The sequence below is a fragment of the Neovison vison genome, chromosome 2 (genome assembly GCF_020171115.1).
Source record: "Neovison vison isolate M4711 chromosome 2, ASM_NN_V1, whole genome shotgun sequence".
In the NCBI taxonomy this organism is placed as follows: Eukaryota; Metazoa; Chordata; class Mammalia; order Carnivora; family Mustelidae; genus Neogale; species Neogale vison.
Window position 1 is genome coordinate 25423168 of NC_058092.1, and position 19258 is coordinate 25442425.

General features: G+C 47.5%; 1 protein-coding gene across 2 annotated transcripts in view; it reads right to left on the bottom strand.

Annotated features, from left to right (window-relative positions):
- Positions 1–19258, bottom strand: part of CSMD2 (CUB and Sushi multiple domains 2) — a 598960-nt gene that overhangs the window by 87110 nt on the left and 492592 nt on the right. For both annotated transcript variants that reach the window (XM_044237753.1, XM_044237754.1), the window contains 6 exons: positions 18712–18816; positions 13487–13605; positions 12909–12978; positions 10912–11028; positions 7870–8079; positions 2426–2614 (listed from right to left, as the gene is read on the bottom strand). In XM_044237753.1, the coding sequence (XP_044093688.1) occupies positions 2426–2614; positions 7870–8079; positions 10912–11028; positions 12909–12978; positions 13487–13605; positions 18712–18816 (810 nt within the window). The remainder of the gene's footprint in view (positions 1–2425; positions 2615–7869; positions 8080–10911; positions 11029–12908; positions 12979–13486; positions 13606–18711; positions 18817–19258) is intronic.

Here is a 19258-nt window from a genome sequence, read left to right on the forward strand (position 1 = left end):
GAGATCAACCCCCGCAGAAAAAATTCCCTTATGACTCCCTTATGAAGTGCCAGTGCCCAGGACAAATTACCCTGTCCGAGGAGGTCAGGCGGGATCAGGAGAGGCAATGGGGCTGAGGATGACTGTCCATTAGTTTCCTGCACCAGACCCAGCACACTCCCCATCTGGCCCCTGATCTTTAGTGCAGGTGACTCTGTCGGCCAGCCTCATCCCCCTGGCCCCCCTATTCTTCCTGTGGATGAGACCTTCCCAGAAGGAAGGATGCACTAAATCTCTCCTCTCACCCTTCCTAGGAATGGAGTGGAGGACAGATATCACAGTCAGGGCTGTAGTACTATTGCTGGAATAAGCTATGAAATTATGAAACCATTTCTTTCTCTCATTTTATTTGCTCTAAGATTCTTAGCATGGTAATTTTTTTTAACTTTTTTTTTTTAAAAAAGATTTTAAAGAAATTTTTTATTTATTTGACCAAGAACAAGAGCACATGAGAGAGAGCACACAAGGAGTGGGGAGGAGAGGAAGAGGGAGAGGGAGAGGGAGAAGCAGATTCCCCACTGAGTAGGGAGCCTGATGCAGGACTTGATCCCAGGACCTTGGGATCGTGACCTGAGCTGAAGGCAAATGTTTAACCAACTGAGCCACCCAGGTGCCCAGACTGGTACCTTTGGTATTGACCTAAGAGATAAGGATTCTGGTGATGAAGCTAAGGTTGGGTTCAAATCACGGCTAAACCATTTATTAACTAGATGACCTTAGACAAGAGTTTATTCTCTTCCTGCACCTGTAAAATGGAACTAAGAGCATCCCCCTTGAGGACTGTGGGGGCCGTTAGGTGAACTGATGCATGTAAAATGTCCAGCCTGGCATTTAGCTCACAAAGAAGGCATTTGTGGCCTAGATCTTATCCTCTCTCCCTATTTCTCTGTCCCCCAAAAGTGACACCCAATTTTAGGCTCACTCTGATCTAGGCTTTGGGTAAGGGGATGGAGAGGACTTGAAGTCTCCATAATGTTACAATTTAGTCATAAGGGAGGGAAAAAAAAGGAAAAACAAATAAACAAACAAAAACCCAACTCCGGTCCAGCATTTGGCGGGCATAGGCAACAAGTAGTCATCTGGATGGGTGGCAGACCAGAGTGAAGAGAAAGAATCCAAATGCCTCCAGGCAGAAGGTAGGGTTCCCACGAATGCATATGCATCCTGAGAGGGGTCTGCAGGGACACACCATCCCTCCTACAAATACTGAATATCCACTCTGTGTCAGGGTCAGGCACAGCCTGGGGAGACCAAGGGGAGCAAGGGTACCAAGGCACGTGGTTTTGTTCACAGCCCACTCACTGGAATACAGGTAAGTCAACTGGCCTCTGTAGATGCCAGAGCAGGGGGGACACGTTGTCAATATGGAATGCCGCAGGAGTGACGGGGGAGCCCCTCACCTGGTCTTTTGAGGGTAGGGAAGGATTCTTGGTGCTGGTCCCATTTAGACAAGGCTAAGTAGACAAGGCAAGAGAGAAGAGCGATGTTCCATAAGGGAGGGACAGTGTGTGCTAAGAACTAGACACAAGAGAACATGGTGCCCTGGGACAGCTAAAGCACTTCAGCTTAGCTGGATCTAAAAATCCATGAGAATGGAGAATACCCAGAGGTATGCAGGCCCGGAGGGACATGGGGCGCTACACAAAGCGGTATGGAATTTGCCCCAAGGGAGATGGGGATGCCTTGCTGGCATCTGAGCAGGGGAGGGTCTGGAGTGTGTTGATGGCTTAAAGTCTCACACTGCCTACGCTGGGAAAAATGGATTGAGTAGTGCATGACCAAAGGCTGGGAGACCGGTGAGGAGCCTTGTCCAAGTGGTGGTGGGGGTAAAGGCAGAGGCAGTGGATGGAGAGAAGTGGATGCATCTGAAAGGTAATCAGGATGTAGAATTATCAAGACCCGGTGAGTAAATCAGATAGGCGAGAAGGAGGGGTGCCAAATAAGGGCCGAGTTACCAGGTGACTAGAGGTGCCCTTCACTAATGAGGATTTCCCATGCGCAATGATGATGACTTTAATTTTGAGTATATTAGGATTTAGATGTCTCTGGATAAGTGAAGCTCTTTAGTAAGTATTGGATATACAGGTGCAGATCTCAGGAAAGAGATTAAGATTACAGCATCTTCCCTTCTAATGGGTTGGCTCTTTCCAAGGGCTGAGTAGGTATTCCCTTGGCTGTGGCCAACTTCTCCTCCAGGTTCTCCCAAGCATGGTCCCAGAGGTCTGTCCCCAGGACTCTTTCCCTGGATAGGGTGGGTCCCTTCCATATGAAAACAGGATGGACAAGGTTTGCCTAGACTCCCCGGCATGGGTGATTCCAGGGAGCATGGGAGTACTCTGAATCAGTCTCCTTAGGAAGAATCACCAGGGATGAGGGAGGGACATACCTTCACACCTGGGTAGAGGGTGGTCCCAGTTCCGGTTGGTGCCATGTTGACATGTGAGGACAGGGTGGCCAGTCAGTTGATATCCTGGGAGGCACTCAAAGGTCACTGATTGTCCAACATTATAGCCAGCTCCCCTCACAATGCCATTGGCAAAGGGCTCAGGGTCTGGGCACTCTTGAAGTTCATAGGCTGGAAGAGATCAGGAGAGAAGGTCACTTTATTCTCTCTGGACATTTTCTCCTCAACCAGACTATAGAAGCATCAGAGTCCACATAGTGTGAAGCACCAAGACTTGGACTCAGATGGACCCTTGTCATTTACCAGTTGTTGGCTCTGGGCTAGACATTTAACATTTCTATGCCTCAGGTTTCTTATTTAGAAAATTGTTACTGGGAGAATTAAGTGGGCCAATATATGCATAGCTCTTTGCGGAATCCTGGCACACAGTAAGAACTCAATAAATGTTACCTGTTATTACTGTCTCCGTGGGAAAAGGAGGCTCAAGGAAGACAAGGCTACGTTGAACCCTTGTTTGCTGAGCACCTGCTTGGGGCTGGGCATTGACCTCAGTTCTTTCACACGGATCATCTCATTTAACCATAACAACCAGGTTCTAGATCACAGACACAGAAAGCAGTCAGGGAAGGACCTGAGTGGGGTCTTTCTGATTCTGAGAAACGATAGCCTTTCAAGGCAGAGGAACTTGGTGGGAGTAAGCCAAGCCTGTGGCTGGGAGAGGAACTTTCCAGAGGGAATCAATGGATGAAAAGGAATGTGTGTGCCTGTAAGACAAGGAAGCCTCTCCAAAGAGCAAGAAAGCTGTTTCCGTGAGAATGGGTGAGCCCAGCTCAAAAAGGAGACGTCTTCATGGAAGTACCGGAGACATGTCTGACAGAGAGAGGTCACCGAGGGGTTTGCTGAGCACGTGCACAGAGCACAGACTCTGATTAATCAGATCCACAGAAAAAAGAACAGCTGTGAGGCCAAGTCTGGCCCATCCTACACAGGAAATTGGCAGTGGGGTAGACGGAGCATTCCGAGAGTGGAAATTCTCAGTGGGAGTTGAGATCAAATGAACGCTCCATGGAAGTGGATGCATTCATTATGTGTAATAACAATATAAATAACAGTGATCACGAAGCCGACATTTCCGAAGCCCGCCCTCTGGGACTGTGCCTGTGCCTGTGTTGTGTATTTCCATTTACTGTCTCACTGCGGGAGGCCTCAGCGGGAGGAACCAGGCAGGTATCACTGGGAAATCATCAAGGTCACTGGGTGTGTCAAAAAAATCAAGCAGCTATGGCGGGAGCGGGCAGGCTGGTCCGCCAACGGAGACACGTGGCCCTGTCAGCAGCAGCGGTTAAGGCAATCTGGCAAATTAAGGTCTTAGTAGAAAAGCAGGGAACTACTGCCCAGGGAGCTGACTGAATGGATGGGCTAGGCCTCTAATGAGAAGCCTCGGGGGTGGGGGGAGGAAGCTGCGGACCCAGTGATGGTGAGTAGCCAGAAGAGAGTGGCTGCACATCAGAAGCCAGGAGCAACCTGATGGAGAGTTCCTTATAGGACCCGTCTCATACAGAAGGAGCTGAGCTTTTAGAAAAAGAGACATTTAAGGGAGAGTACCTGGACTGTTTTCAAACTGAGAAAAATCTCAGAGCCTGTTTACCGGAAGAAGCTTCGAAGGGAAAAGGTGGGCCTATTGGCAGAGATGAACGCTAAAGGGCAGAATCATTAGCTTTCCTAAAGAAGGGCTCCTGGGTTTGTCCCAGACGGAGACGCTATGGTGGGAAGAGATACAATTTTTAACAAAGTGCCACAGTTGCAAATATTAATATGATTAAAATTATTAAAACATTCATATTATTAAAATACGAAAAATGATGCCTAACATTTTGGAACAATTATGTGTCTCATTTTGCTAAAAGTTCTTTATAATCATGATCTGAAAAGTTTTAATGATATAAAGTTAAGCCTGTCCAACTGAGAGGCCCGGTAAGAGTGGCTTAAGCTGTTAGTAACAATTTTATGGGAATGTCTACCTGGGAAGAGAGAAGAGAACTCCATCCTAGGAAGTTCAGAGTGTCTAACGGAGGAATTCTGAGAAAAAGTAAGGAGTTGGATTTCCTTAGAGAAAGTTATGGGACTGCAGGGAGATGGCCCTGCTCAATAGAAATGTCTCAGTGGGGACAGGTGGCCCTTTTGGAAACAGGTCTTTTCATAAAGGAAAACCTGGGGTGAGTGGTCAGAGCTTGTGTATAAGGTACAGCTCCGTAGGGCTAAGGAGGGTGTAAGTAGGCAAGTTGGGCAGGGAGAACTATTTGGTTCTGTCATACATTAGGAGGCCTCTGTGGGAGGATCTGGGTCTCTCACATTAGAGACAACCCAGTCCCAGGGGTGGGGACCACCACAGACGGAGAAGCCTAATGGAAGTCCAGGTCAAGCCTGAAGGGGAGCAGCTCCCCTGACACCAAGTGTGGGCTCATAGGCATCATTATGTCTGTGGAGCTCCAGCAGGGACCGAGGGAGTAGCTAGGCCAGTGACCTGAGGGAAACCTCAAGGGAAACACCTACCAAGTCATGAAGGTAAAATGTGAGTGGAAGGAGGTGGGCCCACCATGGAGTAGACACCTCTGGGCCTGTCATACAGTTGGACCAACTCCTGATGGAGGTGTTGGGCATCTAAAGGCATACCTAGAACTCTGTTGCCCTTCGGCCTAGCTTCCCCCAGCAAGGGAACATCCTCAAAGGAGGAGTGGGCCTCTGAACATGTGAAGCTCCAGCATGAGTAATGGGCACGTCACAGAGAGGATGGCTGGCCCATGGGGTTGACCTGTGTCTTGGAAGCCTCAGTGAGTGTGAGAGGGGTTGAGCTCAAGACCAGGACTCTGTGGAAATAGGTAGGAGACCTATTCTACAGGGAGAAGTCAGTGACGTTCAAGGGACTCAGGGGGACAATTCTTATAGGGACAAGTTGGCATATCACATGGGAACACCATGAGTTTCTGTTCCCATCACATGGACTCAGGGGGCAGGGCTGTGCCCATCATAGAGGTGAGGGCACAGTGTATGTGGGTAGGCCCCCAAGAAGCTGCCTCTGCCACTATGGTGGTGTTATCAGTACTTGGATTTATCCAATAGGAGGAGCCATGAGGAGAGCACGTGGGCCTGTCAGAGGTATTGTGAGTTGAACTGTGGCCCCTGCCCAAATTCATACGTTGAAGTCCTAACTCCTAGCACCTCAGAATTTGACCTTATTTGGAGAGTGGATCTTTGCCATTTCACCTAAATTGAAATGAGGTCATCAGGGAGGGCCTTAATCCAATTTGACTGGTGTCCTTATAAAAAGGGCAAACTTGGAGACATAACAAGGATTTGAAGCCAGAGATGGGGGTGATGTTTCTATAAGCCAAGGAAATCTGGACTGCCAGCAAATTGCCAGAAGTGAGAACAGACTCTCCCTCACAGCCCTCAGAAGGAGGTCAACCCTACTGACACCCTGATTTTGGGACTTCAGCCTCCAGAACGGTGAGAGAAGAAATGTGTGCTGTTTAAGCCCTCCAGTCCATGGTACTTGGTTACCACAGTCCTCGCAAACTAAGATGCAGGAGAAGCCCGAGAGAGGCTTGCGTCTGCCTCAGCAGGAAATGCTGACCACATATGTGGGCCCGAGTCTCTCCTGTGACACAACATGGCCATCTGACGTATCATGATGCATCTGACAGCCCACACCACCCGCTGAAACTGTGTGTGCTTAACAGGCGCGAACACTCTTGGTTAGGGCTGGCCTCCGTGACAAGCCCACAGACTGCGTCACTGGGTGAGGCAGCTTTGTTACTATCAGGAAGGAGCCAGCACTCTCTGGTAAAAGCACTGCTTTTCCCTGCCTCTTCACTGGCTTGAGAGGCCCAACTCCTCCTCCTGAGATGACCCAGGTCGGGGCAAGCCCAGCCAGACCAGCCGAAGCTCCTTCTGAGGAGGCAGTGCCCGTGAAACTAGTCCAATGGTGCCAACCTCATAGAATAACCCTTGAAGGCTTTCCCTAAATGACAAACCCAAATCCAATATTCACCTCTGACATGGGATGAAAAAGCCAAGTATCAGAGCATTATGTAAATAGAGCATTCTATAGATTTAAATGGGAAACACAACAAAAAATTTCATGAAACATTATATATCCTCACAGATACCTATAACATATGTATATTAACATGTGGAAAAAGATCGGGAAAGATCATGTTAAAGCAACAGTGATTACTTCTGGGAAATAAGCCTGGTTTGGAAGCTGTAGACAGAGAAAGCTTGGTCTTACCTGCAAGGCTTTAATTTCTTCCTTCCCTTTGTCCTTCCTCCCTCCTTCCCTCCCCCTCTCTCTTTCTTTTTAACAAGGTGAGTATGTTTGTGAATATAATCAAAACTTCACTTTAAAAAAGAAAATTGCAAAAGCAGTATTTTTAGCACGATACAATTTTGGTTAACATATAATAGAGTTACATTAACATACATACAGAAAAAATGGGGAAAACAAACTTAGAAGTTGGTCATCTCTGCATAAGGTGGGGTTGGAGATGGGATTATGGGAAAATTTTGACTTTCTATGATGTACTCACAAAAACATCTATAATGATTTAATTTTTTATAAGCATGTATTAGATTGGAAAAAAGTCCAAAATTATGAAAAAAAAGTTGGGGGAAGAATCTGGAAAAAGAGTTTAGCATAAATGGTTCAGTCAGTCACAGTAGGGAGGCATCCAAGGGAGATGTTGGGCCTACCTAGGGCCACGGCATATAGTGGTACAGATTGGGAATAATCTGCATAACCCTAGGTGACGGCCCCTCACACAGGAGAAGGGAGTGGATTGGGCTTGTTCCAGGGAAAGCGTGCCAGGAGGAGGGGGTCCTATCACAGGATTTCACCTCAGCAAGGCAGAGCCCCAGTGAGCATAGTCAGAAAACCCTGTGTGGGAGTTAAGGGCTTATCTCACTGTGAAGGCTCAAGGGGCACTCCTGGGTTGTTACCAGAATCCTCCGTCATGAGATAAAAGGAGCTTTGCTGAGGGTAATTTGGGCCTGACACTTAGAGGAGGATCCAGAGAGACTAAGTAAGCCTATCAAGGCTGAGGGGATTTGGCCATCTGGCCACTCAGGGATGTCCTATGGGAACGTTCAGGGAAAATTGTTGGCAGCTGGATCTGGACAGAAGGCCGACGGTGCTGTTGGGCCTTAATCCTGGAAAAACCTTGTCAAGGGGTTAGATATCTTCATGGGGCCGGAGAGATATGCCACCAAAGGGGAGCCTGCATCTATAGGCCTGCCCACCACCCCTCAGCCCTCCCTGTATTCTCTCTTCCCCTAAGTAGAAGGCTGGGAATACGGTGGATGTGGGTAAGAGAAGGGGATGGGCAGGAGGGGATGTGCAGAAGGCTACGGGCACTCTGGGTCCTTACCCTGATACTCCAGCTTGAATCCTGGCCTGTTCTGGGAGTGGTCGCTGTGGAAATACAGAGTGGTCTCGTGGGATGTAGAGAGTAGGGAGCCTGGAAGCTCGCTACCACTGAATCTGCCCATCATGCGGCTGGTCTCGTAGGGGCCATTCCGGATCTCTATGAAGTCATGGTTGGGCTCGGTGGAGAAGTTCAGGAACTGGATGTGAGCCCCTGGGAGCAAGATAGAGGCAGACAGTGCCCAAAGCAATAGAGTCCTGCTTCAAACATGTGGCCTCATGGAAGCCTTTCCTGCCAGACCTCACGCATCCCTACTACTGGCTTCCCCCTCAACCGAGATTGCCAGAACATAGTTTGGGGAGACACCATCCAGTCCAGTCTTTTGTCTTGATGCAGGATTGAACTTAAAAATACATTATTCGCTCAGAATGAAGGGCATCGATCATTCCAGAGCTCTGTTCTGAGTCCATTTTATTTTACTGAAAACAAAGCTCAGGGCTAACAATTGATTTGTAGTTCCTAGCCCTACTAGCAATACAAAGATAACTTTGCTAAAATAAACTTTTTACTTAAAAATATCACCACTTAAAAATAACTATACCTAATCAAAAGACATGAACTTCAGTACTGGTATCTTCTAGAATACTTACAATAATTCAGAAATTAGAAAAATACATTGTCAGTGAAGTTTATGCTTTGGGATCTTACTGGATTAATCAAGATCTCCTAACAACCCGATAGGTTAAATGGATCTGATTAAGCCCTTAACTTACATAGTGATATACTCTGCAGAATGGAGATGGGAAGATTGATATTTGTTTAAGCTGAGACTTCCCTAAATTATATTGAGGAAATGTATTTATTGTGCATAGGAAAATATCCATTATGTTAATTGTGAAAACCTAGTTGCAAAGTAGTATGTACTATATAATTCTAATTTTGGTACTAAAAACCCAGAAGAATGTTCATTGATATGAATATCTGATTCACTAATAATATTTACTGAGGATTTGCCGTGCATCAGGGCTGTGATAGGCACTGCTCAGGGATGAACAATATCTATCAGGCCCTTGTCTTCACAGGGGTTACATTTGATTGGTGAGGACTAAGCTATAAGTATTATCTCTGCAGAGTGGGGTTACAGATGGATTTTAACCTTTTAAACATTTATCACCTGTAGTTTCTAATTTACATAAATGGAGACATAGGTGTGATTTTTTTGCATGTAATTAAATAAATTTTTATTTAAAATTATTAAAAATTAAAGATTTGATTTACAACGTTGAAGACCCTTCATATCTCCTGCTCTCTCCCATTTGAGGGTCACTCATGGATCTGGAAGATACCTTTCCAGTTCATGGTTTTAGATTCTTAAATATATGTTTGATTTGTTTGTCTCAAACATGTACATGCATGTTGTTATACTGCACAGGAGGTTTTATAAGCTTTTTTATTCAATATTGTGCTTTTCAAGGTCTATAATTTTATTTTATGAATTACCCAACCACACTATTCACTACCCTATTAATGAACATGCAGATCACATTTCCAAATCACTGATAATTGTGCAATGAACACTTTAGAACATGCGGTCTACAGCCTACGCATCATCCCAGCACCGTGGGCAGCGTGTTCATCAAAGGGGCTCTTGCCGGATCCCAGATTTCTGAATTGAATGGGTGGGGAAAGGCCTGGGCTTCACTACTGCCATCTGGTGGTAACATCTTGTAAATGCAGAGGTTCTGTACACCCTGAAACCAGGTGCCATGCTCAGGTCCTCACTGGAGTCCAACATTCACTTGAAAGCAAGGACTTCTGTGATTGCACCCTGCAGAGGGCTTGTTCTCCAGAGGCTGAATAAGCACCCAGGCCTTAGAGTTGGAGAGCTCTGGTGGCTGAACATCAGGACTTACAAGAACAATGATGTACCTCCCACTTAAACTTCTGATTTCCTTTGGATGTTGTGCTCCCTCCAGCTCTCCCTCTCTATCTGTCTCTCTCTATCTCTATTGCTCTATCATCTGATATTCTTGTGGTCCATGCCTGGGTGCAGAGATATGGGGTCTCCTAGCTCCTCTTCCCTCAATCTCTAAAATCTGGAGTTCCCCAAGGCTGCCAAAGCGCTCATCATTTTTACCCTGATCACGCACCCCCAGGTTCCTCCAGAAGATGGTACAAAGCATGCGACTCCATCCTCTGAAAGGTCACCAACTCCTCTCCTTCCCTCAGAATAGATTTAAAGCAGGCCAGTTCAGTCCCTTTCTCCTGAAAGCCCCTTCTCTATCAGAAGACCCAGTCTTGGCTGAATAGTTCAGAATAAAAAGAGGTGGTTTTCATTCCTGAGGTCATAGACTGGGAGACCAGAGGCCTGTGCAGGAGCCATCCCCGCAGGACGTTCTGTCCCTGGGAGCAGGGAGGTGACTCAGGCAAGATGACCCCTCAGCTCCACATCACCACAGAGCTTTTATCTCTTCAACAGAGATGTTGGGGTTAAATTATATCCCCAGTCAGGAATGAATCATCAGCAACTAAATTTTGTACCCAGACTGATGTCCTCCACACCCCGCCAACCCCCGTGCCTGGCATACTCCATCTACACACACACACACACACACACACACCCCAAAACTCCCACTCTTTAATACCAGCCAGAATGTGCACATAAAGAATGCAAAGTCTATATCATATTGACCTTGGCTATATAATTTAATTAGTATGAGAAATTGGATTTTGAAGTTAAAAGCACAACTTGAGGTCCAGTCTCTGTTAAAGACTTTTTTTATTCTTTTTCAGCCACCCCTGAGTAATTTCTCATTCCGCAGTCCTGAATTTTAGCTCATTACTCAGATAATAATAATAATAATGGCAATCTTTCAGATTTTCTCTGTATTTTATGTTCCCAAAGTGTTCATTCCTAGCATTCTTAACTGGTCTTCACAATTGTATGAGAGGTCAACAGATGAGGAAGTAGAGAGGTGGGGTGCTCTACTACCTTGGTCAAAGTCATAATGAAGGGTCACCAAGGGCCTGGGTATGCAGACTTACCAAAGCCCACAGGGAGTGCTATCTTCCAGGAACAGTCCATGTTGCTGGGGTAGTTGCCAGGGAAGCCGGGGCTCAGGATCACCCCCTCCATCTCTTCCACTGTGCCCCCACACTGCGCTGTGACAATGAGACCAGACAGAGGGTTAGGACAGCATGGAGGAGGGTATGGGGTCATGCCAGTGTTTGGGTGCTGCCTTACAGCAGCAGTTTCTGATCCCTTCCCAAGTCATGAACCCCTCTGAGAATCCACAGGAAGCAACAGTAATCTCCCCTAAATGACTACACACACGGGCAAGATTGAGTACAAATTTAAGTTCAGGAAAGCACTGCCCAGCCGGCCACAAACCCGGGTTAGGACTCTTGACCTAGAGCTGGCCCTCTGCAGGTCAGTCCCCTTAGTAAGGTCATGCAGCAGCACTGGTCTGCTCCAAGAGGAGTGTGACCGTTCTTACGCTATGCCTCAAATCTCTATCACTGTCCAATCAATTCTTCCAAGACTCAAAAGAAAAGCTGAAGGGAGGGGACTGTCATGCACAGAGTCCCCACTTTGTGCCAGGCTCCATGCCGGGCTCTGTGCAAACACTCATCCCATAGGGTTGGGTGGCCCACAGATGAGCTACCAGGGGCCCACACTTGCTCTCTGTTCGTCCTCAGCCAAAGTGTCTGTGCTTAGTGTTCCATGGGGAGCCAACCATGAGGGGTTAGGGCCACTGACACTCAGCTGAGGTGATGTCAGAGTCACCTAAGATGCAGGGCTGGAGCATGAATACAGTCTGGTCAGTGGACATCAATTCTTTTCTTTTGCAGGAAATGGTTGTGGGAGCTGCAAGGGATTAGCTCGTTAAGGAAACCAGAGAAGGAGGGGGAGGGGGGATCTTCAGGGTCCAAATGAAGGCCTCTGGGGAGAGGGCGACAAACAGAACTGTGCCTGGGTTCAGAGTGGCGGAGGGTGCTCTGGCACTGACTGTCAAGGTCACCATCCCAACTCTTTCACTTCCCATGTGACTTTGGGCCAGTCTAAACCCCTCCAAACCTCAGTTTCCCCCACCTATAAAATGGAGCTGACCGCAGGACCTACATCATGGGGTGGTCCTTACGTTACAGCAGAAGGGCCTTCAAGTCACTTAGAACAGGGGCTGATGCACACAGTAATTGGGTGACAGGCACTCTATTAGCGGTAGCTGCTGTTAACAGGAGTGGTTTCCTCCGCAAGAACTTCGTAATATGGAGTGAGAATGGGCGGAGTGCTTCAGTCTGCCCAGACACATTTCTGGCCACAGAGCAGGCAACCACACCCTGCCCAGTGGTGAGATCCCAGCAGGGAAATGCCATTATGACTAAGGGATGCTCCCTCCCCGCTCATTTTGCTTCTTATCCCAAGGTCAGCCTTGATTTGTACTTTACAGTACATCAGAGAAAAGTATGGTTCCATCCCTGATGGTGCCAATCACTTTTTCAATCCTTAAAAGCCTTAGTTTTCCCATTTGCAAAAATGAGGGCAACGATACCTCCCCTGAAGAGCTGCTGTGAAGAAACAGGTAGGCCATGACTTGCATACAGTAGATGCTCAATAAGTGTCCTCCCTCCCCAACCCAACCAATCTAGGCCCTTGTTTCACCTGTAACCCACCACCCCCTGCCTTTTCTCTAGTGGCAGATTTTATCTACCTGTCCCATGAAAAGTCACAGGGGAAGGCTTCAATTGCCTAGAGTTTCCATCGGGGCTTTGGTCAATTATCTGGAATCAGGATGGTCATCGTAATGTTTTCAAACAGGTAAGCCTCTTGTGATACCTCATTCGATGGGCGAAGGTCTGCAGAAGTCACGACCAGCTTGTGTGACAGCCACAAGGCAGCCTACAACGACTCCCTTTCCAAGAGATCCGGGACACCAAACTGTCCTTTGATCTGAGCTTGATCTCCATGAGATGTCACTGAACCCAGATCTCTGGCAGGAACGGGTATTATGAATGGACTGAGAAGGTTGGGGCTCTCTTACCAATACAGAGCGGCGGAGGGTAGTTCCAGCGGCGCACAGTTCCGGGCATGCAGGAGATGTGGGCGTGGCCCTGGAGGGATCAGGAACAGGGGTGGGCTCATTGCCCCCAGGGGCACAATTGCATGTACAACCCAGAACAGGGGGTTTGTTCAGGGGCCTTGTGTTGAGCAACAAGATACACAAAGATCCACGAACCCTCTGTGGGGTGGGATGAGGCAGAGGGAGAGAGACTTTGGGGAAGGATGCTTATTAACAGCCATTACTAAGGAATTCTCATTACTAAAGTTTCCTTGTGAGACTTCTTTAATTACTAGATTCCCTCCTGGCCTTCAAAGAAAGATTTAATTTTCCTGGAGTCTAATCAAACTGAACCTTTGCAGGAGCCCATTCTGAGGCTGGCTGATGCAAACGCGCCTAAGTCAGCAAAGCTTGTCTTTTGCATGAACAGCTCCGGGAAAGGACAGTGGTCCCTGGGGAACCCGAGGGGCTGCTCCCTGTTCTTCAGTGACGGCAGCTCAACTGGCCAAGCACATCTCAGGGGCCTCCTGCTTCCTGCCCGCAGTGTGGAGGGGAGGTACCTGGAGGGCATATCCTGGCTCGCACTGGAAAGAGACCACATCGTTCACCAGGTAGCGCTCGCCAGTCTTCACCCCGTTACTGGGCACAGCCGGTTCTGGACAGCTGCTCAGGCCCACCGCTAGATGAGACAGAGACAAAGAGAAAGGAGGAGGGACAAGCCCAGCAGGTCAGTGCACCAGTAGGCAGAGGATAATGCTGGCAGCGGGGAGGATATGGGGCTCCAATCTGTACTTTCTTTGCCCTCTGCTTAGAGACCAGTGCTTCCTAATCCTCTCGTCCTCCAAGCACACAGAAATTCAGAATATTTGTCCAGCACAGAGGATCAATAGACCAATGCTCCCTGGGGTGGGTGGCCATCAGGCAGGTCATGTACCTGCCCCCTGAGGTCAGCAGAAGGACTCTGGAGCTAGGGGGATGCCCAGCTCCAAACACCCAGACCTCTCTACTCAGCTTCTCCTGCACCATTCCCAGACCCTCAACTTCCCTTCATTTTCCTTGTCTTAAGAGGACAATTCTTGGGGGCAAAGAGCTGGGAGAGGGGAAGGAAAGGCAAGGAGGAAGGAGAGCAGTTATCAGAGAGAGGCTTCTCAGTGCCACTCAGAAGGCTCTGAGAGGCCCACTCTCGGGGACAGGCTGTCCAGAAAAAAATTTGCCAGTGGATGAGACTCTCTGCTGCCTTATTTCTCCTGTTCTGTTTTTAAGGTGAGGCCAGTTCCTTTCTGGGAGTATTACTGGGGGTTCCTCATGCCTAGCCCCCCACGGTCAACTCTGGTCCTTGCTCACTGCTGGACCCCTTACCACCTCCCTCTCTTTCCCTGCCCTAGGGCCATCCTGTGCTCAGAGGCAACTGACATTTCTGAATCTCTCTCCTTGAATCATGGACAGCCTTCCTCAGCAGTCCGAAGTGGGTCCCCATCAAGTGTTATTCAGAATCTCATCGTCTCACTGGATATTCTAGGACTGTCATGATCTTGGCCCAATCACTTTCCAAGATCACCTCTAAGAGCTCTCAAACACTCCTTCATGATCCTTTCTTGAGTTTCAAAGTTAATCTGTACTTATTCACTCCTTATTCTATAACCAGCATTGTACACCGTCTACACTAGGACATCCATCCTAATCTTCCTCATCGGAGTCTTCCTCCTCCCTGCCCACCCACCATTATCACTGGAGGAGCACTTACTGAGACTTCCCACCAGCAAGGCTGGGGCAAAAGGGGCCCACGCATCATCTTATCCTCTTGAAGGAAGTCTTTGTGTCCTGTCTCACAGCTGAGGATGCAGGCCATGAGGCCCAGAGACATGTCCTTAGCGAGCCACAGAGCTGGGATTTACACCAAGCCCTGTCTAACTCCAGGTTGGTCCAGGTAGAGGCCAGACTCACAGGCCAGATTAGCTCACAGGTGACCCAACCCTGCTCTTCCCACCTCCCTTCCTGAAATCATCCTCATCCAGCTTTGAATTCCCTGTTGGTGGAAACTCACAGCAAGTAGGAGTGGAGCATCTCCTGACTGTGGGATGTGCCCCACAGCGGTCCCTCTGCAGCTGTGGGCACTAGAGGTGCACCAACTAAGATGAGATAAGGTGCACTAAAGAGATCTCTGTGTACTGAGGCATGAGACTGGAGGTGCCGTTTTCCAGGAACGAGGGTGGACAGACTTTATGGGTTTGGTCTGATCCTAGGCCCCTGCACAGCTCATAGAGTTTGGGAGTGGGCATCCTCAGCCCTCCTGGTTGATTCCTGGTGGATACCTTCTGATAGCCCTCCTAGCAGATCCCAGATCCCTCGGGAGATACAGGCTCCCCAGGGAAGCCACATGTATATAGCAGAAAAGGGATGGGAAGGGCTGGCCAGCCTAGGACACCAACACCAGCCCCATCTCCTTGTGGAGCTGGTGATATGTCCTTGTTCCACATTCAGAGCTGACAGTCGACATGCACATCAGATAACTACATGTGCTTTTTTCTTCAAAGGAAAATTCACATATAACAGAATTGTAACAAAATACATACATCTTATGCGTACATTTACTGAGTTTTGACAAATGCTTGCATCTGTATAACTCCAACCCCTATCAAAACTACAGAAAATTGCTAACTCCAGAAAGTTCCTTTATGCCCTTCCCAGGCAATTCCTGTCCTACATGTGCCGTTTTTGTTTTTTTTGTGTGTGTTTTAAAGAGAGAGAGAGAGAGAGAGAGAATATGCACGTGCAAGTGGGGGCAGGGAGGGGTAGAGGGAGAGAGAGAATCTGAAGCAGGCTCCATACTCAGCATGGAGCCTGAGACAGGGCTCAGTCTCAAGACGCTGAGATTATGACCTGAGCCAAAATCAAGAGTCAGACGCTTAACCCCCTGCATGTGCTTTTAAGAAGTGAACATGATTGTTGCAAATGAAGGCTGTTTCGGCCTATGTCCAGCTGGGCAAAAGAACCCAAGGACAAGATTAAAATAATTACCAAACTGAATTTGAAGTACTACATCTTGGCTGTCTTCTTGTCTCTTTCTCCCCACTCCTCCTGGCACTCTAAGTAAAATGCAACACAACTCAACTCGGTATTTAGGGGGGTGACCATAGCTTAGTGACTGAAACCTACTTAACCACTCGGCAGTGATAGAATAAGGAGAGGCAGAGAGAAAGGGAAAGGCAAGAGCAGAAGACTGTGGTAGGAGAAAATAAAAATGGAATGAGGAGAAAAGTGAAATCCAAGAGAGAAAGAAGGAGACAGAGAAAAGTCCATTCTAATTTCTCCTACAGTGCATAGCCCTGACTTTATTTAAGCCATGTATGCAACAATGGAGGAATTATTTTTTATCATATGCAATTTATTGCTTTCAAAAGCATATTGTTCCATTTCCATTTCAATTAAATCAACATTAAGTGAGTCATAGCAGTAGCTATGACTTTTCAGTACCCTTCAAAACCATTTGCCTCTACAGTTAATTCTTCCCCTCTGCACCCTCTTTGTAGACTATCAAATATTAAGAGAACAGTAGCTTAACAAAACAAAAATGATTTTGGCTCCTACGAATTTCAGTCGCTTCTGTTTTCCCTCAGTCCTTTCCGCTGTAAGAGGACAGTGCTTGATAAACATCAACTACAAAGAAAACTACCAGTTCCCTTGAACAACAACAACAAACTGAGGAGAGGTGAATTTTTTTCTGGGAATGAGACAGCAGAATGAAAAGATATTTAGGAAGGAAGTGTATCTTTGGAAGAGGAAAGAAATGAAAATATTTGAGGGAACATTTAAGGACTCCTTAATGAAATGAGATGAAAATACTGGATAAGAAAACAAAATTGGCTAGAACAGAGAAATAGGGTAAAAGGAAAAATGTGAACTATTCAAGAAACCTAGCATACTTCAGTTTACCAGGAGAGTGAAGACTTTGAGGTCTGCAGGGGGAAGGTGTTAGAGGTCCCTGTCCTATCCTCTGGCCCTCAGGGTCTTTGCTTCAAGATGTCCCAGGTCTTTCCTGCCAAGTGCACACTTCAGTTCTTTCAGGCTGCAACCAACCCAGGATCCAACCAATCCTCTCCTAACCATCTGGATAAAGATCATGTGCTTGGAGACCAGCGGAGCATCTGTAGAACATCCAATGCTGACCTTATCAGGCCTCTGGCACCAATTGGGGCTCTCATCTGGAAGGCTCACGCTGTCCAAGATGGTCAAGCCAACTCTGCCTTCCCGTATTCTCACTTCTCATTCCAGCTTAGCTCAGGCATCTGCTTCTGTAAGGTCTCACCTGGCCAGGTTTAGTTCCCCTCTTCTGTACTTCCTTAGCTGCTTCAGTTGCACTAAAATTATTGCTCTCTTGTCCCCCTATCTCCCTGGACTTCGTGTGTGTGAGGGCAGGAACCATGTATTATTTATCTTTGTTCTGTGGGTATCTAGCACAGGTTTGCCACATTGTGGACAGTCAGTGTTTCTTCACGACATTGACCTCTCCACTTGTCCTAGGGAGAAGTGACCATGCTCTTCTTTGAATTACTGCTCTGCCATCTGGGGACATCCATGAGAGCACCTGGAATCCTATAATGTGCTTCTCTGTCCCAGTGTCTGCCTCTCTTTAATTGACTTGGAGGGGACTTAATCATCTCGATCTCACCCAGTCCTAGCAAACCCCAGCACAGCACCTGGCATATTATAAACACTCAATAACTATTTGTTGGATGAATGAATAACAGATGCCTCTGCCTACCTATTCTTTTTTAAATTAATTTTTTAATTTTTTAAAAATAAACATATAATGTATTATTAGCCCCAGGGGTCCAGGTCTATGAATTGCCAGATTTACACACTTCACAGAACTTGCCATAGCACATACCCTCCCCAATGTCCATAGCCCCATCACCTTCTCCCAACCACCTCCCCCTGGCCCCCTTCAGTTTGTTTTGTGACATTAAGAGTCTCTTATGGTTTGTCTCCCTCCCGATCCCATCTTGTTTCATTTATTCTTTCCCTACCCCTCAACCCCCCCCATGTTGCATCTCCACTTCCTCATATCAGGGAGATCATATGATAGTTGTCTTTCTCCGATTGACTTATTTCACTAAGTATAATACCTAATCACTAAGCATAATATTCTGCCTACCTATTCTTTCCTCTACCCAGAGGGGAAGGGAATGGCAGGATGTCCCTCGATGAAAACAGTCTCCCCAGTAACCTCTGTCTTTGTTGCCCCACCAGGCACATCCACAGCCTTATTTTTCTAAGAGTTTTTCACTGTGACTACTTCAAGATATTGGAAGCCAAGATGGAAGGTTCTGAGAATGGAGTGAGAAATCTAGTGCAGGAGGAGTGAAGTTTCTCATGAGGACAAGAACTTCAAAGACGGTTACATCATAGAATCCAGACTTGGAGAGGACAGGTTTCAGGAGCAGAGGAGAGCACCTGAATTTTCCTACATCCCAGATTTCATACAGGACCTAAGTCAATGATGGGGCTATCTTCCCATTCCTGGAGTGGACACTGGGGAAGTGCACAGGTGTCTGGGTAACAGATACTCGGGTGAGAGTCCTGGCTCCACTACTTACTGGCTGTGCAGTCTTAAGGAGTTACAGGCCTTCTCTGAGCTTTAGCATCTTCCTCTAGGTCTGTGGTAAGGTTTACATGGCATAGAGAATATACAGCCCCAGTGGGACCCCTGCTCATTGTGTGGGTCTTTAGTACCTGTCAGTTCCCACCCCGAGCCCCGTACACAGCTGAAACTTTGGATCCTCACTTTTGTACTCCAAGTGGAAGCCGGCTGCTGACACGCTGATATCTGAGTAGAAATGAAGGTAGAGCTGGTTGGAGGTGCTGTTCAGAAGGGCAGGCACGGTTGTTCCTATGGCAAGGAAACAGGGACCATTCATGCTTAGCCATCTCCAGCCCCCGAGCTCCTTCCCATTTCTCTTGCGTTTGCTACCTGCTGACATTCTGCTCCCAAGATCCTCAAAGGTCGCCAGTTATTATACTTGCTACATGACAAATTAGCACTTCCTGTCCGCACCCCCCACCCCAGCCAGGAGTGCTGGGTCTCCTTCAGTGGCCGAGGGAGACAAGACCTCAAACTTTGTGCAAAGTGAGCAGTGGCAGAGCCATATGCCAGCAGGAGGGGATGTTCCAAAGGTAGTCGAAGAATTTGGTCTCCTTCCCAGCCATCTTCAAAAAATTCTAACAGCTATACTACTCTGGATATTCCAGGCAGTGTAGACCATATATATGGTGCATACAATCCTTTTTTGTATCTTGGCAACATGGAATTCTGAAGTCTGAAGGACACGGAT